General features: G+C 37.3%; 3 protein-coding genes across 3 annotated transcripts; 2 read left to right on the top strand and 1 right to left on the bottom strand.

Annotated features, from left to right (window-relative positions):
* Positions 1 to 2,247: 2,247 nt before the first annotated feature.
* On the top strand, positions 2,248 to 2,776 carry LOC132628498 (uncharacterized). Its single transcript, XM_060344274.1, has 2 exons — positions 2,248 to 2,472; positions 2,564 to 2,776. The coding sequence occupies exons 1-2, from the start codon at positions 2,248 to 2,250 to the stop codon at positions 2,774 to 2,776; spliced, it is 438 nt and encodes a 145-aa protein (XP_060200257.1).
* Positions 2,777 to 8,981: 6,205 nt separating this feature from the next.
* Positions 8,982 to 9,836, bottom strand: LOC132628497 (secreted RxLR effector protein 161-like). Its single transcript, XM_060344273.1, has 2 exons — positions 9,686 to 9,836; positions 8,982 to 9,130 (listed from the first exon to the last, which is right to left on the bottom strand). The coding sequence occupies exons 1-2, from the start codon at positions 9,834 to 9,836 to the stop codon at positions 8,982 to 8,984; spliced, it is 300 nt and encodes a 99-aa protein (XP_060200256.1).
* A 6,601-nt stretch (positions 9,837 to 16,437) lies between these two features.
* Positions 16,438 to 17,031, top strand: LOC132628496 (uncharacterized). The gene is made up of 2 exons (XM_060344271.1): positions 16,438 to 16,563; positions 16,717 to 17,031. Exons 1-2 carry the CDS (start codon positions 16,438 to 16,440, stop codon positions 17,029 to 17,031), a joined length of 441 nt encoding a protein of 146 aa, XP_060200254.1.
* Positions 17,032 to 17,332: the final 301 nt, after the last annotated feature.

The raw sequence follows: 17,332 nt of genomic DNA, 5'->3' as shown, positions 1-17,332 counted from the left end.
AATTTGTACGTGGTTTAAAGGATATGTGACTGAACTTATTAACAAATGCAAAATTAACGAGCAACAGTAAAGGATGAGCGTAAAATAAATGGGCCTGAGTATGGAACGGTGGGTCCAACGGGGAGAAGCTCCTTGTTCGGACTGTGCCTAATAGGTCCGATTGGGAGTAATTCCTTCCTCAAACTATTAAAACGAACAACAACGTGATGATAACAAGCTTGAACGAAGATTAAACTTAATAGAAAACTAGCTTAAAACGAAGATGATCCTTTCTCTTAGCAAGTGAAATATATCTTATATATAAAGATTGTGATGCCCTTTAATGGGGCTGATACATGCGTTTATATAGTATTAGTGCCCTACTAAAACTAGGAGACACGAACTCCCACGTGGGTGAAATGGTTCCGATATTATCGGACACATCCGTTGATGGCGTGATCCTCGGCGGTGAATCAGTGGAAGATAACCTTCCATTGATTTGGACTTATCCCCTCGAACATACCTCAGCCGCAACTTCACGCACTAACTAACCGGGACACATCTAAGGTTCTCTTTCACGAACCGTTACTGAACGGACCTTTACTAAATCGGAGAGAACTTTTCCCAAGTTCTCACCGTACACAATATCCTTAATGAAGTCATTGTGAGTAGCCATATTTTGTAGAAGTTGTATGTCTCTCTTGGTTTTTTTTTTTTTTTTTTGTGGAGCAAGATTCAATAGAGAAGGATTAATGTATTTTTTTTAATAAGAAATAGATGTTTGATGGAAGTGAAAATCGTGAGTGAATTGTGTAGGCTTTCATAGTTATTTATTTATTCTAATCTTTGGCAAAATTTATGTTTATAATGAAACGTTGACAAAATTTACGGTTAGAGTAAGTTGTTCAGTTAATGTAGGAGATTGCAGAGGAAATATAGCGAAATGTGAGAGCTAATTATGTAATTTTAAATTATTTTTTCATTTTTAATTATGAAAAAAGCAGAAAAACGTATGCAGTAAATACACGTGTAAAACTACACTACACTTGCAATAGATGTATGTGTGTGTATATATATATATATATCAATTGAGCAATCACAGCTTTGAGTTTTCATTAATTAAGGAGTAAATACACGTGTATAACTAATTTTAAATGAATTATCGGATACCTTTTCATCCTGCAAAAGCATCTCTAGCTAAAATGGATTATCCGGCTCCTCGCGATTTGGAACCAGCCACAAAAATCTTGAATCATTGTATTGGTTAATTTCGGTGACATACTATACAGTAAATATATGATCTAGCTTTTTTTTTTTTTTTTTTTTTTTGCTCATGTGTTTGTAATTTGAAAGTTGGAGTTGTAATGTTCTATAGAGATATACTCAATATTATATGTTTCTTAGTATATTTGAAAGTAGGGGTATTATATGATCACAGATATTGATAAAGTTAAGGATAATGATTCTTGTTAACTGTTGACGGAGCATCTATTTCTGAGCAAATCGAGCTCCCAACCAAGTGAAGTACAGACCAAGATGACAATGAATAAGACATGAAATGAGCTCCTTTCTGACACAAATTGGTTGGGCTGTATCATTATGCACTTGGGCTGGTTTAGTTCAATAAATGAACAAGCAACTATTTAAGTGTTGGGCTGCCTGTTTGTGACAATTTATCTGACCCAATTCGTGTGACACCGGGTAGTATTTGATTAGGTTTGACTTCAAATTTTTACTCTTATAGATAAGAGTTGTAACTATTAGAACTCTATATTTTCACTAGGAGTCTTTCTATTTTATAGAGTCTAGTTAGGAGTCTTCTTTTGAGCACTGAACATGTATAGATTTTTCTATATAAGGCAGGCATGTATACATTGTAAAACATACAATAATACAATCAGCACAAGGAAAATTCCTCCTAAATTCCTTCTCTTCTTTCATGGTATCAGGAGCAGGACTCTGATTACCAGTCCATCCTCTTATGTTTTCAAAATATAAGTCTTCATCATGGTGGAAATAATTGAGACTTCCGGATCTAAGGCTTCCCAGATTGCATCCTCTAAAATGGTTGATGGTACTCATTCTTACTGCCTCACCTCTTCAGATTCACCTGATAAATATTAATTTTGATGGAACAAGTTATGGTAATTGGAAAAGGGGAGTCTTGATCTCACTTTCTGCGAAAAAAAGTTAGGATTCATCAATGAGGGATGTAAGAAACTAGCAGAAGACTCATCTTTGTTTGAGCAATGGAGAAGGTGTAATGACATGGTCTTGGCCTGGTTACTAAATTCTCTTAGCAAAGAGATAGCAGAGAGTGTGATTTACTCGCAAACGTCTGAGGATATCTGGACTGAATTGGAGCAAAGGTATGGCCAGAAAGATGGCACCAAAATGTTTCAGTTGCAAAGGGAATTGAACAACATCTCTCAAGCAACTAGTGATATGGCTGGACACATCACAAAACTGAAAAGGATCTGGGATCAAATGAAGGTACTCAATACTTTATGATATGTAGTTGTGACTGCAACTATTGTGCAAAAGCACATAATGTGAAATGAATGAGGATCAATAATTAATTCAGTTCCTTATGGGACTAAATGAGAATTATTCTGGAATAAGAGGAAATATTTTAATGATGAAGCCACTCCCTACCACAACACAAGCATATTCCATTATTTTGCATGAGGAAACACAAAGAGAAGTGCATACTGGAAACCAAGTTACTACTGATTCTATTGCTTTCAACACTATTACCCAGAAATGGAGCAATCAAAAGGGTAATAATCGATACTAGGGAAATAACCAGGTATCTAATTAGTATTCTAACACAGATGTGAGAAGAAACAATGTATTTTGCTCTTATTGTAAGAAACATGGACATGAAAAGGAGAAATGTTATAAGCTTGTTGGATACCCACAATCCTTCAAGTTTAATAAGCCTAAAAGGAACTATGGAAGTTAGCAGGCTAATGCAAACATGGTAGAAGAAGGAAACACAGCAGAATTTCCTGAGAATGCTAACAATTCACAAGGGTTCACAAGTGAGCAATGTGATTGGTTGATTTAGATGCTACAAACTGTGCAGGGGGCAACTCTAATGCTTCAAGTTCTGAAGCCAATCCGAGTGCCAACTTTGTGGGTAAATGCTCAATTTTTGATGTTTTTAACTGTTGTTTTACTAGCCTTGGATCTAACCTCTGGATAAAGAATTCAGGGGCATCACAACACATGACCCATGGTAAAACTCTTTTGCACAATATCAAACAGTTAGTAACACCCATTCTAGTAAAACTACCAAACTCCTATAAAGTAAAAGTTTCATTTTTTGGCTCAGTCACTTTGAACCCTGATATTAGGCTTGTGCACAAATCGGTTCAATTCGAATTTCCAAACCGATTTGAAACAATTCGGATAATTCAATTTGGATAATACAATTCGATTTCAATTTATAAATGCAATTGTAAAATATTACGGTTTAACGGTTCGGATACAGTTGGTTTCAATTATCAACCGAACCGACTCGAACAAATCGAATTTATATGCCACTAGTGACTAATATGACTAATACTCTAATAGTCTAACTATATATACGCTTAATACTGAAGTAATATTTATTTAACTTCAGAAGTGGTGCAAATGAATGTCTGCATGCACATCTTGCGCTGGATATTCATAGCCTTCTTGTTGGCCTCAAGCTGACTTCCCTTTTGGTCTTTCATCTTTTCAGCATTCTTCTCATGAGCCATCTTTGCCTTTTGGCCACTGCCTCCACCCATGGCTTTGTTTGTTCTTTGATCTTAGCCTATACAAATTAGATTTTTGTTTTTTTGTTTTTTTGTTTTTTTGAGGATGGAAACTGAGTTATTGTGCTTGTTTGCTTGCAAGTTGCAAGATGCTGGATTATTAATTTGGTATATGTAATGTGGTGTTGGCGAATTTTTATGCTTGCACAAGTTGTCAAGCTCTTGTTTTGCTATTTATATGTTATTGTGCTTGCAAGTTTATGGCTTTTTCTTGGTTAATGTCTTGGTTAAAAGGCTGCAAATTTAGGATCTCATTATTTTTTGTTATGTTTACTCTAAAACTGAAATGAAATAGTTACTTGTTTAAATTTCGAATAACCCGAACAAAATCGATTTGTGTAGCTAATAAAAAACAAATCGAATTGAACCTAGAATGGATCGAGTTTGATTGAGAATTTTAGAAAGTCGAAATTCGAAATTTCAACTCGATGATGGCCAAAAACCGAACCGAACCGATTCATGCACAGGCCTGCCTGATACTGTACTACAAAATGTACTTTTTGTGCCCTCTTTCAAACGTAACCTTATAGCCATTAACCAATTATGCATGCAACTTGATTGTGATGTCATTTTTAATAAACATGCTTGCATATTACAGGTCCTTTCTCTGAAGATGTGTGTGGTGTTTGGTAGAGCAGTTGGTGGCCTTTATGTACTGGATGAGAATTGTTCTAGGTCCCAAGTTTCAGAGTCTTTTTCAACTTCTGTTGATTCTTTATCTTCTAGGAATAAAGTCAAGTCTTTAAATGTTGAGTTTAGTAATGAGTCATTACCCTTTTCCCAGTCAAGTGAGTCTGTTATAAATGGAAATTCTCCATCTAAGTTGAATTCTAGTATCAATATAATCATGGTTTCTGATGTTCTGGATTCTACTAAACTTGGCATTTTCGTTTGGGACATTTACCTTACAATGCTTTAAAGAATATAAAGGAGGTTCTCATTCATTTCAGACATAAACAGGACTTCCCATGTGATATTTGCCCTATGGCAAGACAAACAAAAATACCTTTTCCAAAAAGCACTAGTTCTTCTAAACAAATATTTGAATTAATACACATAGACACCTGAGGCCCCTATAATGAACCAACCTACAAAGGAGAAAAATATTTTCTCACTATTGTGGATGATTTCTCTAGAGCTACCTGGACATATCTTTTAAACACAAAATCAAGTGCTTTTCCAACTTTAAAATCTTTTGTCTCTTGTTGAAAGGCAATTCTCTGCTAAGGTTAAGATAGTTCGATCTGACAATGCTTATGAGCTAGGAACAGGAATAAATTCCTCAAAATTCTTCTCCTCTAAAGGAATTATACATCAGACCAGTTGTGTTGCAACTCCACAACAAAACAGGGTAGTTGAACGAAGACATAAGCATCTATTGGAAACATGCAAAGCCTTATTGTATCAATCACATTTACCAAAGAAATTTTGGGGTGATTGCCTCCTTACTGCAACGTATTTGATCAATTGCTTTCCTTCTAAGGTTTTGCAAAATAAATCACGATTTCAAGTGCTATTCGGAAAACCACCAGATTATAATCATCTCAAATATTTTGGTTGTTTATGTTTTGTCTTAACATTAACACGCAATTGTGATAAACTAATGTCGAGAGCTTTACCAGGGGTGTTTTTAGGATATCCTTTTGGTCAAAAAGGATATAAAGTTCTAAATCTTCAAACCAGTCGAGTAGTGGTATCTAAAGACGTTAAGTTCTCTGAATCTATTTTTCCTTTTTTCCTATTCTGGACCTATGTCAAAGTTGTTTCCAGCAACCTTTCCTACTCCTACTAGAAATCAATCATCTCCAGTACAGGTACCAAGAAGGTCTACCAGACACCATAATGCACCTTCATATCTATCTGACTATATTTGTGATGCAGCATATTATGTGATTTCTCCAAATCCACCATTATTTCCTTTTCACTCTTATTCTTTTAATACCCTTTCCCAACATAGCCAACAAATTGTTAACTCAATTTGTAACATTTCTGAACCTAAATCTTACCAAGAAGCAGCATTGCACCCAGGTTGGCAAGCTGCGATGGACAAAGAACTTAAGGCATTAGACACCAATCACACGTGGGATGTGGTTGAAATTCCATTTGGGAAGAAACCCCTTCCCTAAAAATGGGTTTATAAGGTAAAGGTTAAATCAGATGGCACATAAGAACATCTAAAAGCAAGACTGGTAATCAGAGGAGATATACAAAGAGAAGGTATAGACTATACCAAAACATTTTCGCCAGTTATAAAGATGACGACCATAATATGTATTTTGAGCATTGCAATAAAGAAAGGTTGATAATTGTGTCATCTCAACGTCAAAAACGCCTTCCTCCATGGCGATTTAGATGAGGAAGTATTTATGAAGTTTCCTCCAGGGATTATTCCTCCCTCTCCCTCTCACGCATGTCGATTTCACAAGTCGCTTTATAGGCTTAAACATGCGTCTCGTCAATGGTACGCTCGTCTTTCTTCTGCTTTAGGTTCCAAAGGATTTCATTCATCACTCAATGACTATTCGTTATTCTTTAAAACGTCTGGCACTTTGATCACTGTCATCACGGTGTATGTCGATGATATTTTGATAACAGGAAATAATAGAGATGAGATTGATAAGTTAAAGTCGTTTCTCAATTCATAATTTCGTATCAAAGATCTAGGCAGACTAAGCTATTTTTTAGGAATGGAAATTCTTTATGAACCAGGAGGTATTGTTGTAACTCAGCGTAAATTCGCCATTGATTTTCTTTTCGAGTTTGATTCTATTGAGTAACGTTCTGTTTCTACACCTCTCAATCCAACATTGAAGCTTTCTTCTGAATGTGGAGAGCCTCTCACGGACCCGACTATTTATCGAAGACTTTTAGGAAAGTTAAATTTCCTAACACATACTCGTCCAAATTTGGCATATACTGTGCAAACTCTGGGCCAATATATGCAAAATCCCAAACATGGTCATCTCCAGGCTGCAATTCACACTCTTCGTTACGTACGGAATGATCCCGAATTAGGAATTTTTCTATCAGCTGAGCTTAATTTTCATCTTCTGGGATTATGCGATGCCGATTGGGCTTCTTGCTTAGATTCCCGGCGATCAGTCAGTGGGTTCTTCTTAAGTTTGGGGAATTGTCCCATTTCCTGGAAATCCAAAAAACAGCAGGTTGTTTCTTTATCATTCGCGGAGGCGGAATATCAATCTATTCGCCATTTGGTTGCTGAAATTTCTTGGGTGGTGCATCTTTTCAGCGACCTTTCTATTACATTATCTCTTCCGATTAATGTTCGTTGTGATAATCAGGTGGCGATTCACATAGCTAAGAACCCCGTGTTTCACGAACGCACGAAGCATATAGAATTGGATTGCCACTTTGTTCGTGAAAAATTGCTCGATGGGTTAATATCCCTGTCTTTCGTACCTTCCTCCTCTCAAATCGCAGACATCTTCACAAAGGCTTTAGTCGGTCCACTTCCCCAGAACTTTTTGGGAAAGTTAGGAGTCCGATCCTCGGGCTCCCACTTGAGGGGGTGTTGATGGAGCATCTATTTCCGAGCAAATCGAGCTCCCAACCAAGTGAAGTACAGACCAAGATGACAATGAAGAAGACATGAAATGAGCTCCTTTCTGACACAAATTGGTTGGGTTGTATGATTATGCACTTGGGCTGGTTTATTTCAATAAATGAACAAGCAACTGTTTAAGTATTGGGCTGCCTGTTTGTGACAATTTATCTGGCCCAATTCGTGTGATACCAGATAGTATTTGATTAGGCTTAACTTCAGATTTTTACTCTTATAGATAAGAGTTGTAAATATTAGAACTCTATATTTTCACTAGGAGTCTATTTCTATTTTGTAGAGTCTAGTTAGGAGTCTTCTTTTGAGCACTGAACGTGTATAGATTTTTCTATATAAGGCAGTCATGTATACATTGTAAAACATACAATAATACAATCAGTACAAGGAAAATTCCTCCCAAATTCCTTCTCTTCTTTCATTAACCAAGTTAATCTAATGAAAAAAAACGCAGTAATCTTTTTTTCATTTATTTTTATATATATAGAAAAGATGTTCCATCGTGATCCAGATCAGATACATAAGAAGTTGTTATGGATGCGAATTCGATTTTGAAATTGTTAATATCAACTACGTATATAGCTTATTTAAATAAAAGGGATTCAGCTGATTTGGTTTTTATTTCATGTATCGAACAAAAATTTAAATTAAAGAAAGGATAAAGTTGTTTTCATTTTAAATTCACGTATCTAACAGAAGAATGAGGAGGAATCCATTTATCAAAGGACTTTAACGTGTATAGAAGTTGTTTGGATAAAATCAAATTCCAACAATATAATTTATCTTTGGAAAAATGGACAAATTTGCCCCTCTATCGAAAATGAAACAATTATACCCTTTGTTTGCAATTGAGACCAAATATACGTCCGACGTTTAAAAGATGGACCACTTATATCCTTAAAATAGTTTTCCATGTCATTATTTGACACATTTTGGACTTATATATCTGCTGCCATGACTTATATACTTGCTGACATGACATGCCTATAAAAATGAAAAAACAAAAGAATAAATTAGATATAAAAAAAAAAAACAGGAACAAATAAGGAAGAAAAAATAGCAGAAAGCTTTTTATTGAATAGAAAATATAGCAGCAAACATCTGGAGAAAACAAAGCGTATATAAAACTCTATATTGATAGTGTACTTATTCTACTATAACTCCTAACTTATAGTGTTTTATTCCACTAAACTAACTCCTAAAAATCCTGAACTCCCATGCTTTCTAAGGTGAACAAACCTCAACTAAATAGTTCGTTTGACTTGGTAAATGCAGTAAAAGAAATAAGGCAGTAAGTTGCACTAATTTGTTACACTCCCCCTTAGTGCAAGCTCACAATCAACGACTCCCAGAGCATCTCGAAAGTATTGAAACTTAGACTTCTCCAAAGCTTTAGTGAATATATCAGCCACTTGAGCATTGGTGTGAATAGTTGTTAGTTCAATCTCTTCACTCAAAGCTTTCTCACGAACAAAGTGATGGTGGATCTCAATATGCTTCTTTTGGACATGGAAAACTTGATTTGACACAAGTTTGATGGTGCTTTCATTGTCACACTTGATTTGCACAGCATAGTCTACTTCGTGGGACATGTCTTCGATCAGCCTTTTCAACCAAATTCACTCTTGTGCAGCCATGGTTACTGCAATATATTTAACTTCGGTGCTAGACAAAGCAACAACATCTTTCTTCTTGTTGTACCAAGAAACCACTGTCGAACCCATGCTAAAACAGTAACCTGAAGTGGAGCGACGATCATTCGTATCACCTGCCCAATTTGAATCAGTAAATCCACTTAATAAAAAATTAGCACACTTCTTGTACCGAAGTCCATGACTAAGAGATCCTTTCACATAACGCAAAATCCTTTTTGCGGCATCTAAATGAGACACGAGTATAAATTGAGACACGAGACCAACAGAGTACGAAATTTCTGGCCTTGTGATAGTCAGATAAATTAGGCTTCCACAAGTTATCGGAACTTTATCGCATCCTTCAAAGCCTTGCTTTCATCTTTCTTCAACTTGAGATTAAGACTCCATTGGAGTAGACTTTTCTTTCGACTACTCCATGCCGAAACGCTCTAACAGACTCTCTGCATAGCCCTTTTGAGAAACAAAATAACCTTGATCTGATTTTTCCACTTCTAGACTAAGAAAACATCCAATCTGCCCTAAATTTTTCATCTCAAACCGAAAAGACAAGTCATTCCTTAAATTAGAAATTTCTAATTCATTATTTCCTGTTATTATCATATCATTAACATATAATAATATCAGGAGATACACATTTGATTCTAATTTTATAAATAAACTAGAATTACAATCAGAAACTCTAAAACCACAAAAGATTAAGTATTGAGCTACTTTACCATACCAAGCTCGTGGTGCTTGCTTGAGGCCGTAGAGAGCTTTCTTCAAATGGCAAACATGACTTGGAAATTGCTTAGAGACAAAGCCGTGAGGTTGCTCCATAAATACTTCTCGATCCAACTCGCCTTAAAGAAATGCATTCTTTACGTCGAGCTGCCATAGTTTCCAGCCTTTGAAAGCAACAAGAGAAATAAGTGACCTTACTGTCACCATCTTCGCCACCAGGCTAAACGTCTCCTCATAGTCGAATCCACATTTTTGAGAAAACCCATGAGCAACTAGATGAGCTTTAAACCTATCAATGGTTCCATCTGATTTTGAGCCTGTTTGGATGGGCTTAAAAAAGCAGCTTACAAGCTGAAAACAGCTTATAAGCCAAAAAAAAAAAAAAAAATTGGGGTAGTCCAACTTTTTTTTTTTGGCTTATAAGCTGTTTTTTTTTTTAAAGCTAAGCCAGACGGGCCAACTTATTTTTTAAGCTAACTTATTTTTTTGGGCTTATTTTAAACACAAAATGACTTATAAGCTGGCCAGCCAAACACTCAAAAAAACTGAAAACAACTTATAAGTTGTTTTCAGCAACTTGTAAGCTAAGCCAAACGGGCTCTTTTTCTTCAGGCGGAATACCCATTTACAAGTGACTGGATCACACTTTTTTGGTTTGGGTACCAATTTCCAAGTTTCATTCTTCTTTAAAACATCAACCTCATCTTGCATTGCTCGTTCCCATTGTGGACGGCCCTTTGCTTCTTCATAACGTAATGGTTCTTCCATAGCTAATGCTCATGTAAAGAAACCTGAAGCCACAGAATAACTGTTAAGTTTGACCTCATAATCTTTGAGGTAATTTGGCTGCTTTTTCTTCCTTGTTGACCTCGTTACTTGTTGTTCACTACCTTCTTTTGTTGAAATATTCTGATCCGGAGATAGTATTTCTGAAATATTCTGATTTGGAGATACAATTTCTTCCTCTTCATTACAAGGTACTTGCACACTTAATTCAAGAAATAATAGCTCTAAATTGTCTTGAACATCACCAAGAGCGACAAACTTTTGACCAGAAAATAAGGATGACACTTCATCAAAAACCACATCTCTAGAAGTAGTAAACTTATGTGTCTTTGGATCCATGCATCTCCAACCCTTCCTATAAGAGTCATAGCCAAAAAATACACATTTTCTTGCTTTCGGATCAAGTTCTGTTCTATTAGTTTTGGGAACATGAACATAACAAATAGAACCAAAAACCCGAAAATAGTTCACATTTGGTTTTTGACTATATAAAATCTCGAAAGGGGATTTTTGTGTACCTGGCCAAGGAGGCAACCTATTTGTCACATGGCATCCACAATGAATAGCTTCTGCCCAAAGCTCTTGAGGAAGATTCTTGTCATACAACCATGAAAGACAAATAGAAGAAAGATAACCAAGCTTTCTTTCGGCAACTCCATTCTATTGAGGGGTGTCCGGACAAGTCATTTGATGAAGAATTCCATTGTCATGACAGTACTTGAAGAAGTCATCTGACATATATTCTCCACCATTGTCAGTGCGAAGACATTTTATCTTCTTTTCGAACTCATTTTCAACAGAATCATTGAACTCCACAAACTTGGATAATGCTTCGCTCTTTTCTTTCAAAAATTTCACCCAAGTGAACCTTGAGTGATCATCCACCAACACCATAACATAGAGATGCCCGCTATTACTTGGTGTTCTTGTTGGTCCTATCAAGTCTGTATGAACCAATTCAAACATCGTGGATCTCCGATTTGATGACCTTTTAAAAGGAAGACGATGAGATTTTCCATATTGGCAGCCTTGACAAATCACATCCTCGCGTACCTTCTTCAAAGTTGGTAAGCCATCTACCAGCTTCTTAGAAGAAATCTGCTGCAACATTTGGTAGCCCACATGACCCAACCGAGCATGCCAAATTGTAGCATTATTGATTTGGCTTGTTTTCTTTAGATAAGCTTCTCCTGCTGACAAAACAAAAAGAGAACCTTTCTTTTCGCCAGTAAAAATAACATCAGCTAATATCTCTTTTACATTGTCAAACACCTTCACATCCTTAGGACTAAACAATACATATTTTTCAGAATCAGTAATTTGAGGAACTAAAATTAGATTTTTCATCAAACCTGGAACATGATAAACATCACGCAACTTGATACTTTTGAATTTATCACCAGCGACATCAATCATCACATCACCCTTTTTTGCTACTGGATGTGTTGAGTTATCTGCGGTGATAATAATTCGATTTCCATGATGTTCTCGCTTCTCTGAGAGTAGAGAATCATCACCAGTTACATGATGATAGCACCCTGAATCAACAACCCACTCTTCCTTCTTATTGTTGTTGTTGGCATAATTGACAAAACCTTGGGTTGACTTTTGTTCAAAAGCTTTGGTGCTAAAACACTGCTCCCATTTGAGTTGTTCGTTTCATTTGCGCACACGACATTGAATTTGGAAAGTTTTACTCAGCAATTTCTTGATGTGCCCAATTTTTCCACATCTGTAGCACTTTTTGTTACTATGTGAATTGCCACCTTTCTTCGTGCTTGTTTCTTTTTCTCTATTCTTATTACAGGTTGATGTATTCTTCTTATTTGATTTCCCTTTAGAATATAGAAAAGCATCAGATTCAATATTTTTAGCCAATTGTTTAGCTAAAGATTCTTCATTAGAAAGCATGTTCTCTAATTCTTCGATAGATGGCTGTTTCGGCCACCAGGACCGTACTCCTTCTTCAATCCACAAATAAGATAACGTCGTAGGCGCGACTCACTAATCTTCTCTACCAAATCAATCTCTGAAATTTCAGCACATATACTTTTGACTCGCAAAAAGTAATCTGGAATTGACAAACCTCCCCAACTCGTTCTCCAAAAGTTGCAACCTTGCTGTATTTTTCTTGGTAAACAACCTCTCGAGCGTGTCCCAAACTTCTTTTGGAGAGCTAACATCATGAACATGATCAATAAACTCTTTGTTCATAGAAGTCCTCAAAGCAAAGAGCACTTTTCGCACTTGATCTTTCATTTCCTTCGTGATTCGGCATTCTCAGGAGTATTGGCTGGGATTATTGCATCAGTTCCAGCAATTAAATCCCACAGATCCTGACCTTGAAGGTATGCTTCCATACACATTGTCCAATACTTGTAGTTAGTGCCTACAAATTTTTCTATTCCATATTGAGCATTTCCCCCATTTGAGGCCTCCATTGCTACAAACGACAAAAGTTGTCCCTTCATGTTTTCAAGCTTCTCCAATAGAGTAAACCGATAGACAAGAAGACTGAAATAAAGAGTTCCTTCCTTCAACCTTGCGCTGATACCATATAACAAAAAACAGGAACAGAGAAGGAAGAAAAAATAGCAGAAAGCTTTTTATTGAATAGAAAATATAGCAGCTAACATGTGGAGAAAACAAAGCGTATATAAAACTCTATACTGATAGTATACTACTTCTACTATAACTCCTAACTTATAGTATTTTATTCCACTAAACTAACTCCGAAAAATCCTGAACTCCCAAGCCACTACAAACCTCACCTAAATAGTTCGTTTGACTAGGTAAATGCACTAAAAGAAACAAGGCAGTAACTTGCACTAATTTGTTACATTAGACCCCTATCATTTGGATGAAATGAAACAATGACTAAAACATGTGGAGGACAACATTATATTGATTGCTTAAGAAAGAAAAACCTGGCTTGTGTGTAGAAATTGCACGCCGTGATCAGTTTCTATCCTACTATTTTATAAATATTCATTTTTTTTTTTTAAAAAATATATATATATATATATATAACTGGTTACAAGTTTGCGGACACTAGTTACAAGTTAAAACTTTAAAATAATGAATATAGCTAAAATAGTAGGGTGTTGAACACCCCATAAAAAATATTACTGGCACAACACATAAATAGGTTAGTAGTTGCAAACAATATATCTCAACAAAAGAAAAAGGAGAAGGAGAAGAAAGAGGAGAAAGTTTCAGTCAATTTTTTTTATATAGATTTGGCTCGAAAACTAAGAAATGTGTAGTTGAAACAAATAACCATTGAATCTAAAAGGATAAAAAGTATACAGATAAAATACTATAGTTTTGGCTAAAATTACAGGACTTCCGGCTAATTGTTTTACAGATTTGACATGTGTATACGGTGAAAATCGAGGTAATTCGCATACGGTGAAAAATCAAAGTAAATACTGCGGTTGTCCGGTACAAGGTCAAAGAAGAACGAGATCATTAGCTTCGGGTAAGATTGAAGGGGTCGTGGGCCAAGGAGTTGTGAGTTTTTCCAATTAAATTTCAGAAACCAAGGGTATGTTAATAGGCACGGAGAACCTGAGCCTGAGGGGAAGACACTCGACACAGGTTCGGAGTATCTGTTACGAGCTAGGTCACACATTGCCAAACCGCTCTATGATTTGCACTGACATTCATACGGAATCTCTGACATCCGTACGGGGCGCCGTTTTATATATTTTAGGGTTTTCTTAAAGGGCCTTTTTAGGGTTGTACAAAGGCCCATCTACTATTTGTTATAAATAGGGGTGAACCCCCTTCATTTTAGGGCTGGTCTTTCATACATATTCACACTTGTAATCCGAAAAGTAGATATTTAAGCTTTCTTACTAATTGGCTCGGGATAGAGACGTTACTTCCAAAATCGGACAAAATTCATAGAGTCTATATCTTGATTTCTTAAGCTATCTTCTCTCTTATTCACTAATATATTGCTTATTATTGCGCATTGTTACACGTATCTCACTAATCCAACCACGTATCCTACAAACCACATATAAATTTAATTGTTACCGTTTAAAGGGAAAACGGTTTGGCACCCACCGTGGGGCCTAGGATAATAGTGGTGATTAATTTACAACTCTATTTTTCACTTGTTCTTTGAAAGCTTGTGATTCCAGATAATTTCAAGATGGCAAGCAGCGATCAATCCGGGCACGTGACCAACAATGAACTGGTGATTCAACACGACAAAAATGACAACGGTGGGTTGCTAAACCACAACGCTCCCTCCGCTGATCCAGTTGATCCAAATGCTGTCAACTTGATCGAGGGCATCAAACAGAATACTGTCAACCAGAATGCTGGCGGCATTCTGGCCACAGATCCTTTAAATAACAATAACTCAGAAACTTTGCCTCGGGCACCAGCCCGAAAAAATCGGATGTCGTAGAGGAAATTAACTTACGTTTGATATTTGAAATGTTGCAGGAACAATAGGTGGCTATAGGTCAGCTCCAAAAGAAAGTCAGCAGAACAATATCGGCAGGGCCAAGTCGGGATACCGAGCCAAGCTGAGAGAAAGATCGAGTCGTTGATAGTGATAATGGATCGGGGTCCGGTGCATCTGCCGAGGTCCTAAAAATGCTCGAAGCATTGGCTAAATAGATTGAATCTAATGAGAAAAAGGTAGAAACGTACAAATATCGATTGGACCAGATCCTGGGGGCCCTTCCGATCTTAAAAGGTCTGGATCAAAACGATATATTCAAAGGCCTTTTCCTCCGAGTGCGGGCCCGAAGCTGATCTCAAATAGGTTCAAAATTCCCGATATTCCAAAGTTTGATAGAATGACGGACCCACAGGAACATGTGACTTCGGATACTTGTGCCATAAAAGGCAACGATGTTGAAGAAGATGAAATCGAATCAGTACTACTAAAGAGTTCAGTGAAACGTTGTCTAAAGGGGCACTGACCTGGTACGACCATTTGCTTGAGAATTCTATCACTCCATTTGAGTTGCTCGCAGATGCGTTTATTAAAGTCCATGCCGGAGCCAAGAAGGTGCAGGCAGGGAAAGCGGACATCTTCAGAATCGCCTAAAGAGATAACGAATTACTCTAAGAATTCGTGAATAGGTTCCAGAAGGAACGAATAGAACTCCCCTCGGTCCCAAAAGAATGGGCCGCCCAAGATTTTACCAAAGGTCTCAACCCCGATGCTCAACTGCCTCGTTTATGTTAAAGGAAAATTTGTTGGAATAAGAGGCAGTAATTTGGGCTGATGTCCATAATAGGTATGAATCCAAAATTCGGGTAAAGAATGATCAACTTGAACTTCCCCCAGGTCCGATAGATGGAAGTAAGAATTCTAAAAGGTCAAAAAGGACGTTCGAACCAGAGACAAGGCCATCGAAGGATAGCTACCGACCTTATGTTCAACCGGAGAAATTTGACCTTTAGGTCGAATAAAGGAAAAAACGGTCCCAGTTATCATTCGAGCAGGAGTGACAGGCGAGCTGATCACAGTCCGAGCAATCGAGGTTTGCCATTTAGAGGTGATGCCAGTGGGTCGGCTAACAATAGGGACAACCCGAGGTTATCAACGTGCAACTTCAACATTAACACCACAGATCTTGTCTGGACAATTGGCCATATTAAGGATGCAAGGTGGCCGAGGCCACTAAGATCTGATCCAACTCAAAGAGATGCAAGCATGATGTGTGAATATCACGGTACTCGTGGTTATAGGACTGAGGATTGTCGCCAATTGAAAGAGGAGGTGGCTCGTTTATTGAAAAATGGTCACCTTCGCGAATTCTTAAGTGATCGAGCTAAAGGACATTACAAAGGCAGGGAAAATCACAAACAAGTTGAGCCCATGGAGCCTCAACATGTGATTAATATGATAATCGGGGGAACGGAAATGCCATGAGGTCTAATGGTGAAGAGGACAAAAGTTTCGATTGTTCAAGAGAAACGAACCAGGGATTATATACCCGAAAGATCTATTTCCTTCAACGATGAGGATGCAGAGGTCATCATTCAGCCCTTCAACGATGCTTTGGTAATTTCCATCCTTATTTTTAAAATCTCAAGTTAAACATATTTTGATCGATCCAGGTAGTTCGGTTAATAATATCCGATGGAGAGTGATAGAACAACTTAGGCTGTTGGACCAAATTATGCCAGTTGCTCGGGTTCTTAGTGGATTCAACAGGAAAGTGAAACTACAAAGGGAGAGATCTCTTTGCCAGTAAACATCGCGGGGATTATTCTACAAACGGTGTTCTATGTCATCAAGGGTGAGATGAAATACAACGCATTGCTCGGCAGACCGTGGATTCATAGAATGAGGGCAGTACCCTCAACATTACATCAAATGTTGAGGTTTCCAACCTCAGAAGGGATAAAAATGGTACGTGGCGAGCAACCCGAGGCAAGAGAGATGTTCGCAGTGGAAGAAGCACCCCCAACTCAAAAAGAACCGTCCCTAAAGGCTGCAGAACCAACTAAAGGCAAAGACGCCAAATAGAAATTACAAGATGGAGGTCTGATAAGCTCTAGTGAAGAAAAGGAAGAGATGAGGCTGAACTTTGAAGAAGATGATTTCGGTGTGCCCAGGTCATTCGTGCTACTAGATGACTTGAACGCAACCAAGTCTACCGTGGAAGAACTGGAACAAAATATCTTGTTCGTGCACCTACCAGACAGAAAGGTATACCTGGGCACGGGATTAACCCCGGAGCTCAGGCGTAAATTAATTGAATTTCTTCAAGCTAGCGCTGATTGTTTTGCATGGTCCCATTTAGACATGACAAGTGTACCACCAGAGG

Source organism: Lycium barbarum, chromosome 2 (genome assembly GCF_019175385.1).
Source record: "Lycium barbarum isolate Lr01 chromosome 2, ASM1917538v2, whole genome shotgun sequence".
Classification (NCBI taxonomy): domain Eukaryota; kingdom Viridiplantae; phylum Streptophyta; class Magnoliopsida; order Solanales; family Solanaceae; genus Lycium; species Lycium barbarum.
The sequence above is the reverse complement of the archived record's forward strand: the minus strand, read 5'-3'. Positions and strand labels throughout refer to the sequence as shown.

Excerpts from the sequence above, each read along its gene's own strand:
- LOC132628498 (XM_060344274.1), top strand. The coding sequence starts at position 2,248 with ATGGTCTTGGCCTGGTTACTAAATTCTCTTAGCAAAGAGATAGCAGAG. Across the intron at positions 2,473-2,563 it reads GGATCTGGGATCAAATGAAG|TTCCTTATGGGACTAAATGA; the intron begins GTACTCAATACT and ends TAATTAATTCAG.
- LOC132628497 (XM_060344273.1), bottom strand. The coding sequence starts at position 9,836 with ATGGAGCAACCTCACGGCTTTGTCTCTAAGCAATTTCCAAGTCATGTT. Across the intron at positions 9,131-9,685 it reads TGGTTTTAGAGTTTCTGATT|GTGATACGAATGATCGTCGC; the intron begins GTAATTCTAGTT and ends CAAATTGGGCAG.
- LOC132628496 (XM_060344271.1), top strand. The coding sequence starts at position 16,438 with ATGGTGAAGAGGACAAAAGTTTCGATTGTTCAAGAGAAACGAACCAGG. Across the intron at positions 16,564-16,716 it reads AGCCCTTCAACGATGCTTTG|GAAAGTGAAACTACAAAGGG; the intron begins GTAATTTCCATC and ends TGGATTCAACAG.